Genomic DNA, 10,675 nt, shown 5'->3' on the forward strand with positions numbered 1-10,675 from the left:
CCTAGCAGCCAAACAGGCCAACCATGTCCTGGGGTGCATCAAGCACAGCATAGCTATCCCATCGAGGGTGGTGATTGTTCTACCCTACACTGCACTGGTGAGGCCCCACCTTGAGGACTGTGTGCAGTTTTGGGCACTTCAGTATAAGGACATCAGATGGTTGGACTCAGTGATCTTAAAGGTCTTTTCCACCTTCAATGATTCTATGATGAAACTACTAGAGGGTATCCAGAGGAGAGTGAACAAGATGATGAAAGGCCTTGAGGGCAAGACTTACAAGGAGAGGTGAGTTCACTTGGTTTGTTCAGCTTGGAGAAGAGAAGGCTGAGGGGTGACCTCACCACAGTCTACAGCTTCCTCAAGAGGGGCAGCAGAGGGGGACGTGCAGATCTCCTCTTTCTGATGACCAGTGATAGGACACAAGGAGATGGAATGAAGCTGTGTCAGGGGAAGATCAGGCTCAATAATAGGAAAATGGTCTTCACTGAAAGGGTGGTTAGTCACTGGAACAGGCTCCCCAGGGAAGTGGTCATGGCACCAAGCCTGTCAGAGTTCAAGGAGAATCTGGACACTTTTAGTCATAGGGTTTAGTTTTAGGTAGTCCTGTAAGGAGTAGGGAGTTGGGCTTAATGATCCTTATGGGTTCTTTCCAACTGAAGATACTGTATTTTTCTATGATTTCATGTTTGTTGGCCACTGACAGAATGGCAAGTAACATCCATAAATGGGATGGGGCCAAGCTGACCACTGTCACCTGGTCCGTAGGTTTACAACTGGAAGACCAGCTGAAGTATGCAGGCTCTGTGGCACCTCGTGGTGCGCAGGGTACTGGGGAGGGATTTTTAGAAAAACAAAATTCAAGCAGTCTGTTGCTCAAGTCAGAATGTTTGTGGTGATTCATCGCAAGCCTCCTTTCTTGGTGCGTTGCCATACACGTGACTAATGGGGGAACTTTCCAAAGCTCGTATTGCCTTCTGCAGTGGAATGTAAATATGACTAATCTAATACCGCAGCAGTAAGTATCTGAGAGTGGTGACGGGCCTTTGCAAAGGACTCCTAGTTGCGTAGTTACTTGGCTCTCTTGAATACCCTCTAGCTCATCAGCTTTTCATGTTTGTTCTTTGTTTTACCTGGTGTTTTTCCCCCATCTGACAAAACTATGCAAATTACTGGGGACTGCCTGCTGAAGATCTGTCTCTTGAGATCCTGATATTTGAGCTACAAACATGGAAGGAAAATAGTGCAGACACTTCTGAAACGTTCTTGAATTTGCTCATGCCCCTAGGAGGTAGAAATACCTGTTGTATTGTGGTTTGTACATAATATAATACCTGCTTTATTTGCAGTTATCTTTGCTTACGCTATGAAAATTCTCATAAGCTCAGTTACTCTGGGTGCTCCTGTAGGGACTACAGCATATTCTTGCTGACTTATCCTTCTTAGATCCTGCTACTACCTTTATTCTAGGTCTGTAGCTTTATCTCCATTGTCTGATTGTTTCTTCCCTGGAACCAGCTGAATCCCTGGTACTGAGCCTCTCTCCTTTCAGGCTAAGTAATTGAACTCTAGTTGGACCCACCCATACTAAAAGCCAAGTGAGTAAAAGCAAGTGCATTAAAGACACATGAAAGTTTGTCATGAAGAGTGGAGAAACACCCAGTCTTTGCTGGGAAAGCAGGCTGCCAGCACTTCAGAGCGCATTGTAATGAGTTTCATAAGCTAGGTTTTGACATTTTCTCCTACTTCATTGTGATAAAGTACTGTGTTTGAAGAACCTGACATTTTGCTGCATGCTTGGAAAACAGAATTGTTGTTGCAGAGTATTGAATAATTCGTCAATGTAGAATGATTTTTTTCTTTAACCCTCAAATTTGTTTATTGCTCTCTCAAAGCGTGTCTTATGTGAGATTGGCAGTCAGCAGTCTCACCCTAAACAATTTCTTCATGAAGATCATGTGTGAAAATCCCTTAAAACAGTAGTGTTACTGAACTCACACTCTTTTACACTGGTTTCCTCCTCTTGAGGGAAAATAACTGCAGCTGGAACCATTCAGAGTCCTCAGACTTAAGTTTCGTGGTGGCAGTGGGAGACTCTTCAGTCTTTTCTGCTCCAGGTAAAACTTCAGCTGTACCAAAGCATAATACTGAGTATATGTGCTTGTTTTTCCCTCTGCCACTCCTAAAAAGAAATAGTGCTCTTGAAATATACCCATCAATGTAACATTCGTTGACTTGGTGATATATCTTTAACCTTTAGACAGATGGTGTTAACAGATGGTGGTGGTCCATCCTCTGGTTGCTGCTGTGGCGGGGTGTTTTGTGGAACATGCATCTTCAACAGGTCCTTTTGCCTGCCTTCTTAAGTGTTAGACTGGCAAACACCTGATGAGGTCCTGTCAAAGGCATTCCTCCCTGGAGGACTGTAGCCTGAGAGATGTATGTACTTGAATAAACAAACCAACCAGAATTCAAGTTTGTGAAACAACTATGCAAATATGTGTTTAAATTTCTCTTGAGTGTTTTGACCTTTTTTGCCTGTTAACATGGAGGTTTCTTGGTGCAGTCTAAACAAAGGGGTCACTTCAGAAGTAACTGAGATTTGGGTCTTGGCAACTGCTCATTTTACTGAGATTTTTAAGATTGTATTGCAAGATGATGTAAGCTTCAGATAAACAACCTGCAAATATTTTGCATTCTGTGAAACAGTTTTTCATGAGCTAAGTATTATAAAAGAGCTTATGGCTTCCACCTGTAGTGAAGAACACTAAGTGAAATATCTTTGTGCTTTCTATCCAGATTCTATACCTAACTATTGTATCCAGCCCATTCTAAAGGCACATCATTCACATACCACAATGAAGCCATGAATTGCCTCTTTTTCCATGAAAGGGCTTGTCAGACCAGGCAGTGCTACCTCCCGACTTGCTTGTGAGCAAGGTGGACTCAGTTCATATGTAAGATATGGGTATCACTGCTTAGACTTCAGATTTCAGTTTCTCCTGTAGCAGTTCAGTTGGCCAAACTGAAGACTAGCTTGTAGGGTGTTTCAGGGAACTCCAAGCATGCCTTTGATTATTATTTTTTTTATTCCGGTTGTCATTCCTTGCTTCCATATGAAAAAAAATTAAAATGTATCTTAGTTGCATTTTTTCCACAATAAAAAAAAAAGGCATATTAGTGCAGTTCTCTGAGAAGCAAAAGAGATTTCAGTTTTAAGCTCAGTTGAGATTGAAAGATGTCACCAAGTGTATGAGCATCTGCCATTCCTGGTATTCTTGGCTTGTCCTTGTCTTAATTTGGTCTGTCATGTTGATTTTTGATGTTTGTTTTTTATTCCTCTCTTCAGAACTGGCAATGGCCTATTCTGATTCCTCTTCTGTAGCGACATTCTTAGAGAAAAAGCCAGACACATCAATGCTTTATGTGTTTATCTTCTGAATTAAGGTATCTCTGGCTGACTTAATACTCAGTAGGTAGAAAAAGTCTTCCAGCTTCTTTGGGGCTGGAGCAGTATATCTGGATGTCTTTTTGTTGAATAGCTGGTATCTACTTTCATGCTTTTTTTCTTTTTCCATGCTTCAGTGGAAGTAGGAATGATGAACTATAAAAAAATATCCCAAGCAGTTGTTTTAGCTGTCCATTTCTCTTACAGATTTCTGCTGCTGAGATCACACTACTGTATTCATGCTGTGAAACTAGTTTGTATCATGAATATCTTGAGTTAGTGTGTTTGCAGTTGGCTGGGTAAGCAGTAGTAGCTCTAGCAACTGACCTAATACAGCAAGAGAGAATGTTCTTTTCCTAAGGGCTGAAAATGAAACCTGGAGTGGAGAGCCCATAGCGTGACAGCTGTGTTTAGCTGTCTTTTAGGAAGTTGAAGAAACTGCTCGAGATCATCTGTGCTAATAATTTAACCACCTTCATACTGTTAACCTTTGTTGGGGGAAAAGATAAGTCTTATAAACCCATGGAAACTAATTTTTAATGCCAAGGTATTAAATCCATTACCCAACCATATAACTTTTATACTGGTCTTTGTGTTCCAAGGTTGTTCTTCGCACTTGAATCTTGTAAATTCCTGTGAATTGCAGCTGTGCCCCTGGTCATTTTGTGGTTCAGTGGGAAGAAGGCTGGGAAAGAATATGCTGTGGATGGCACTAAAAAACCATGCAATAGCAGTGGCAAGAATAAAGTGCTAAGTGCATTATACTGACTGTAGGAATATATGTTCTGGCCCTTGGATCCTTTCTATAGAGAAAATTTTTAGTGCTGTTCCTTTGTTTTCTAAAGAGATGTGTGGACAGTGGTCTGGAGAAATAGAGAATAATGTCTGTCTTCAGCCCTGACTCAAAATGCTCTTCTACTCTGATGCAGGAAGCAAAAAATATACTTCAGGATAGATCAAAGACATGTTTATGACTGTAATAAGTGTTGGTTTTGAGTAAGAAAAAACAGTGTTCTCTACTGTTGCTTTCATCTTTTACAGGCAATTTTGATGACTTCAGCTTAGAAGATGCATTAGGTAATTATTACACTCTTGCAATTTTGGGAGGTAGGTGGGAATACAGTGGCTGCTCTTTTGACTTGTTTGCTTCTGAGTATTCACTGCATGACCAAGTATGATTCCTTCCCCACATATAGTTTGTTTAAACTTCAGTGGAACAATTCAGCTATGGGTATGTCAAAATGTTGGCTGGAGGAACTGAAATTTGTCTTTGGGAACACTCAGGGATTCCTCTAAAGGGGAAAGTGTCTTGCTGTATAGACTTGATCTTGTGCTTTTCACTGTATAGACATAGGCTTACTGTTGTCCTTCATGTATCTTCTGAACAGTGTATTAAATAGTACTTAAACTTCTTTTTCTAACCATCCCTGACAGGAACTACGAAGAAGCCTCTTCCATCTCAGAAGCCACCACCATCAGATTTTGGTGAGATCTAATTGGCTTGTAATGTCTTTTACTGTGAAGTCAAGTGTAGTTGTACATAGTAATTCAAGAGCCTGAATTTTTCAGTTTTTCAATTTAAAGAGCTGTGATATTTCCATAAAATAAAGCAGTTCCCTAGTAGCAAAAGGATTTCTGCATTTTGGAGTCTTCTGATAGTGCTTTCACAAATTTACTTTGTGATTTCACAAGCTTAAAAACCCTTTGAGAATCCTTCTGTTGGCTTTCAGTCTGTGTATTTTGAGTATGCTCACCTCAATCTGGCCCTTGGCATGTACCATGATCTCCAAAAGCAGCACGTAGTGCTGTAGTTTGACAGATAATGCCTGGTAACTCTGTGGTGCTCTTCTGTGACCATGCCATTATATTCTTGGTGAAAACATTATGGGGTGCATTTTGTGTATCATGTTTTCCTAGATACTGCTCAGTGGTACTTCATGCAATGTCTATCTATCCTTTATTACCTAAATGTAGTAAGGGCACTGAGTTGATTAAGGTAAGAGACTGCAGATAAAAATCATTGCAGTCTAGGTATGTTTATTTACCTTCATTTTTAAGGGTCTGCATCACAAAAGCTGTATGTATTTCACTCATTTCTTAACCAAGTCCTACTTGTTTCATATGTCTTCACTAGATGGCACTAATTCCATAAACTATTACTTATGGAAGTAGTTTTTAAATCTGAAGTAATCTCTTTCTATCCAAGAACTAGCTTTAGTAGCACAAGGAAACATTAATCTGTTTGAAATAATATGAAGGAAGGTTCCATTTCTAACGTGCTTATGCAGTGTGGGCAGCAGTAGAAATTGCAGTATTGTTTTCACTCAGCCAGTAAAAAATGCATCCACTTAGGCAGATAATGCACCATAGCTATCACTAGACCTGTTGCAGTACAGACAGCTTTCCTAACACATGGCATACAGCTGTAGGACAGTAGCACTGTTTGCTGCTCTATTTGATTTAGTCCTCTGAAGTTTTGTCTCTCTTAAAGCAGTCTGTTTCCAGCTGCTGGCCATTTTGAGAACAGCTGGCTAATTGAGAAACAGCTGACTGAATTGGATGGTTCAGGTAGGTGAAGAGAGAGGAACCTTTATAGGATGACAAGCCTAAATTGGGGTTTTAGAACTGTACTCCGAAGGTGCCTGTCTCTGAGTATGCAGAGAGCCTGAGATGACCTGATCTGAGTTGTACTAGATCTGGGATGAGGCAAGGCAACATCAAGAAGTAGCATACATAAGAAATGGGCTGCTGGATTGGTTGAGCTGTTGGTGAAAACAGTTTTAGAAAACCACTGCTGGTGTGTGAATTTGATGTTATCTTGTCCTTTTTATTATTTTTTTTTCTAAAGTGAATTACCAACCTTTATTATTGGTTACAATCTGGTAGTCTTAAAAGCAGAAACAGCCAAGTAATCTGTGCCTGGTAGAAAAATGTAAAGAAGTTCAGCATTTGAAATCAGATGTGCAAACTAAAATGCTCCATAACACTTAGTGAGTTCTTCCATATATGTTCAGTTATAGCAAGAGTACAGGCTGATGTAGCAGAAACACTGTTAATTGTATTAAAATACAGTGTTTTACCTAAAGTAACCAAGCAAATACAGCGTTAGCTAATGAAAGGAAAGGAAAATGACATGGGGAAGATTTGATACCAATTTTTAGGCTGTATAGTCTTTCAAGGTCATTCTGCTTTTGGTCTCTTCACACTAGTAACTTTGCTCACTTTATTCTAACTCTGTTTGTCTACAGATGACCGCAAGCCAGGTCCGCCAACAAATCCTAAAGACACTGGTAAGACTGACCTAACAGGAATTTCTGAACAGTAGAAAAGTATTTGTTGATCTTTCCTAGTCCCTTTCAATGTTGCTGTATCGTAGTCTGCTTCTTATATCTTAGCTTTTTTTTTTTTCCTGTATCGCTTTTGTGTGTATATAACCCCAAGCCAGGTCCTCCAGGTCCTGAGTTGTGACATGGTTTTACGATCTCAGTTAAACTTCTAATAATTACGCCTTGTTCACTGACTGCTGTGTATGTCAGATGTTGCACTGGATAAACACTGAGGAAAAATTGTGTTACAAATAATCTTTGCAGTAGTCTTGAAATTCCATATCAAACCTGCTGAGTCACTTTCATTTAAAAGTGGAATGATATGGAGAGGAGGAAGGATGAGACAGAGTGTGTGCTTGGGGCAATGCTGTTCTTGCCTGCCTGGGGTGGAGCAGCTGTGTATTAGATTGAGTTCTTTCATCTTTACAAACTGAATCCCTGCTAGTCATGCTAAAAACTAAGTAGGAACTACTTTTGATCGGTATTCTTAAAGCATCTAAATTAGAAGTAAAGCTCAAAATTAAAGGTTGGCGGGTTTTTTGGTTTTGATGTTTGTTTTTTCTTTTTAAAAAAATACAACTCTTTTGTGTTTGAAAGGTAGGCTTAAAATACATGTCCTTCCCTGCCTGTTGTGCTTTAGAGGTCTTCTCTGTCTTTGCCTGACTCAGAACAAAACAGATTCAGAGGGATGCAGCTCTGATGTCATTATCCATTAATGTGGTGGTAAAGAGTCCTTACCTGGAATGCAAACCCTGGTTCTTCTTCATTTTCCTGCCTGCTTTGCATCAGATACTTGAATTTGGGTCTTGTGTGCCTGAGTACAGTGGTTTTACCTCCCAACTAAAACATCCTCTGATGTAATGCATTTAGTTTTGCTGCTTGAAACAGACTTGCATTGCATAAACTAAAGATTAGTTTGACAGCAGAGGGAAGGAGGAGAACTCAGGTGCCATGAGGTAGGGTCCAATGGAAATGGAGAGGGACTGGTTCAGTATCCTGCCATAAATCAGAGGAGAGAATTATATTTTTATCTTCCTGTTGGCATGCATGTACTGCAGCACTGGACTGTGGCATGCTGAACTCTTGTTTTTCCTCTAGCTACTGTGTTGTACAGTTTCAAAAGACTGGTTGTGACTTAGAAACCCAACTCTGAAGAAACATTCACAGCTTCAGCTTTGAAAAGAAATAGTCCTTTCATGTCCATGTCCTTTCTCTGCTTTAACCAGGATAGTGAGACTTGGGCTGTTCCATTTAAGTAGCTTACAGGGCTTCTTGCTTGCTTAGCCTATGACTTATGCAGTACTACCTGCTCTTGGACACTGACTTCTCTCAGTTGTTCATGAAGTCCAGAGGAAGCAGTGCTGCTATCAAACTATATAGTGCTGAGCTGAAGGGACTTGAGATTGGGGTGACTTTTGAAATGTGAATATGTTGTGACTATGATGCTGAGCCTAAAACCACCATGAACTCAGCTGAACAATCTAGAGAAAACTTCTGTGTCATTATGTGCCTTGAGGTGTCTTTTCACTGAACTTAAAACATGTAAAATAATATTGTTTTCATTTTTTTATAGGCAACTTTGATGATTCAGAACTATATGATAGCAGTTTACCAAAAGGAGGAGGTGATGGTAGTGACAGCAATGGTAAGGTAGTAGGTTGTGCTTCCTATTGATCCTATGGCTATCCGAGCTTTTGGTAAAACCTTGCCCACAAGCTGGTTAATGTGATCTAATGTGTAACACCTGTGGTTCTGGTATCTGAAACTTAAGATCATACCTTCCATTTCAGAAGCAGTATGTTCTGTCTCTGCCAAAAAAAACCCAGATAAACCTTCCATAATTCTTTACAAATGCTATGTTGCAAACTTTTAAAAAGTGTTAGAATGTCTCAGAGATGCTGGTGTAGTGATTGTGTGCATACAACTTAGATTTGGCTATGAAAGAGTAGCTTTTTTAATTAGTGGAGCTTAAAACATGCATGCTTAACAAGAGACATTGCTAAGAAATCAATGGTTATAAAATTAGAGGATTCGCTTTTAATTATTCACAATGAAAGAGTTGATTACTACAGTTTCATGTAATTCAAATTACTGGTTTTTGGAAGTGTTCACAGGGTTTACTTTGAGACAATACAAGTTTTAATTCTGAAAAATGTACGCAAGCTGTTTTTTTTTCCTCTCCCCCCAGCTTCTCAGGGAGCAGTAGCTGGAATTGTAAGTGCTGTGGTTGCTACTGTAATTGGAGCAGTATCTAGTTTTATTGCTTACCAGAAGAAGAAACTCTGTTTCAAACAAAGCGGTAAGAATTCTAAATTAGTCTTGGTTTATATAGGGGCTAGATATTGATCTTATGCATAAGATAGTTTTAGTAGCATAGTGAATTTGTGTTCACAAGGAGTAATTGCTCTTACTAGTCATCTAAGACAGAATGTCCAATGAGTGCCTTGCCCAAAATTTAGACTTTCAGAAGCAGACTTAAGGCTTTGCATTTCTTAAAATAAAAGCACTTCCTGCTAAAGACTAAGCAGGAGACACTGCAAGAAAACGTTTCTTTAAGGAAAATTGAGTGGAGGTTGGGGATTAGAGACAATTTTTATGCTGAAAAATACTTTGTTGTTTCTAGTTTTGTAAATCTTGCCCTTGTGCCGTCACAAGATGCTTGCCTACATATTAGTTTTCTGACAACTACCTGGATGTTCATCCCCAAATGATTCTTTCTTCTGCAGTCATCTATTGCTTGCTATCTGCTTCCTTTCCACCTAAATAAGATATAACTCAGAACAGAGAACTTTGGGAGTACTGTGGGTGACAGGTGGGGCAGAAGCTTTGGTTTTGTCTAGTCCTTATGACTAGTTGGTGGAGAGACATAGTAGAGCAGCCATCCAGCCTGGCACTGCTGTTTTGTAATTTGGGAAGTTTGGAAACTGAGTAACATCTATCATGCATGTTAAAATTAACATGCAGGCAACACGGGCAGCTCAACTACTTTCAGTAGCCCAGTTTCTTCAGTGCTGTTTCTTCTCTCAAATTATCTCTATTAACAGCTTCAAAGATAAGAAAATTTGAATGCTAAATGTCTGTCTGTTTCCCAGCAGATGAAGAGAATGTGAATATGGAAAGCCATCGGGGAGCACAATCTGAGCCACCTGGTAAGAGAAGAACCTAGATAGAAGATCAACTTTTTGGTGGGGATCCTATTAAATGCACTTTATTGATATCTAGCATAATGGAGAAGAATACTTCTGCTGTTTTGTTTTGTTTCTAGTTTTTGTAACTACCATGACGACTAACTTAAAACGGAGTTGTTTCAGTTCTGATAACATGGCCACTCTTCCCTAGTGTTTTATTCTTTGAATGGATTGGTTTATTACCTTGAGGAGTCCTTGAAATACAGGAGCTTAGAGAAAGTAAAGAATTGAATTTAATGATAACCTAGGCTAGCACTTTGTTTCAATAACCTACTTTTTATGTCAGTTACGCAGACTGTACTCCATTTCAATTCTGCATCTGCAAAACTGCAAGTCGGGAACTGCATGTTGGTTTATACTGCAAGTGTAGATAGCTACATGGATGTAGTAGGATGTATTGTTTTGAGTGAGAAATCTGGGATGTAATATCCCTTGGTATGGATAGTACTGGCTTCGCAGAATCAAGCCTCTGCTTACCTGAATTTATCCTACAGTTTCAAACGCCTACTGAAAAAGTCTGGTGTCCACATATACTTTTACATAGTAAGACATAACTTGCAATGTGTATTAACTTAGTGTACTAATCTTGAGTTTTTCACTTTTTAGTTCAGCGCACACTTCTGGAGAACTAAATTAAAGATAACATGATGAAGAACAGATCATTGAAACTGGATAGAGAGCCTGCATTCTGCCTGAAAAAAAAAAAAAAAAAAAAG

At 39.5% G+C, this 10,675-nt stretch overlaps 1 protein-coding gene across 1 annotated transcript; it reads left to right on the forward strand.

Moving 5' to 3' along the window:
- Positions 1 to 208: 208 nt before the first annotated feature.
- CD99 (CD99 molecule (Xg blood group)) lies at positions 209 to 10,674 on the forward strand. Its single transcript, XM_026846066.1, has 9 exons — positions 209 to 285; positions 704 to 825; positions 4,430 to 4,522; positions 4,880 to 4,930; positions 6,694 to 6,735; positions 8,345 to 8,416; positions 8,960 to 9,070; positions 9,867 to 9,920; positions 10,566 to 10,674. Exons 1-9 carry the CDS (start codon positions 209 to 211, stop codon positions 10,589 to 10,591), a joined length of 648 nt encoding a protein of 215 aa, XP_026701867.1. The 3' UTR covers positions 10,592 to 10,674.
- The last annotated feature ends 1 nt before the right edge of the window (position 10,675 follows it).

The sequence above is a fragment of the Athene cunicularia genome (assembly GCF_003259725.1).
Source record: "Athene cunicularia isolate RWA chromosome 1 unlocalized genomic scaffold, athCun1 chr1_part1, whole genome shotgun sequence".
NCBI classification, from domain to species: domain Eukaryota; kingdom Metazoa; phylum Chordata; class Aves; order Strigiformes; family Strigidae; genus Athene; species Athene cunicularia.

Coding starts and splice junctions, on each gene's coding strand:
- CD99 (XM_026846066.1), top strand. CDS start 209: ATGAAACTACTAGAGGGTATCCAGAGGAGAGTGAACAAGATGATGAAA. Junction 286..703: donor GGCAAGACTTACAAGGAGAG/GTGAGTTCACTT, acceptor GGCCACTGACAG/AATGGCAAGTAACATCCATA. Junction 9,071..9,866: donor ACTCTGTTTCAAACAAAGCG/GTAAGAATTCTA, acceptor GTTTCCCAGCAG/ATGAAGAGAATGTGAATATG.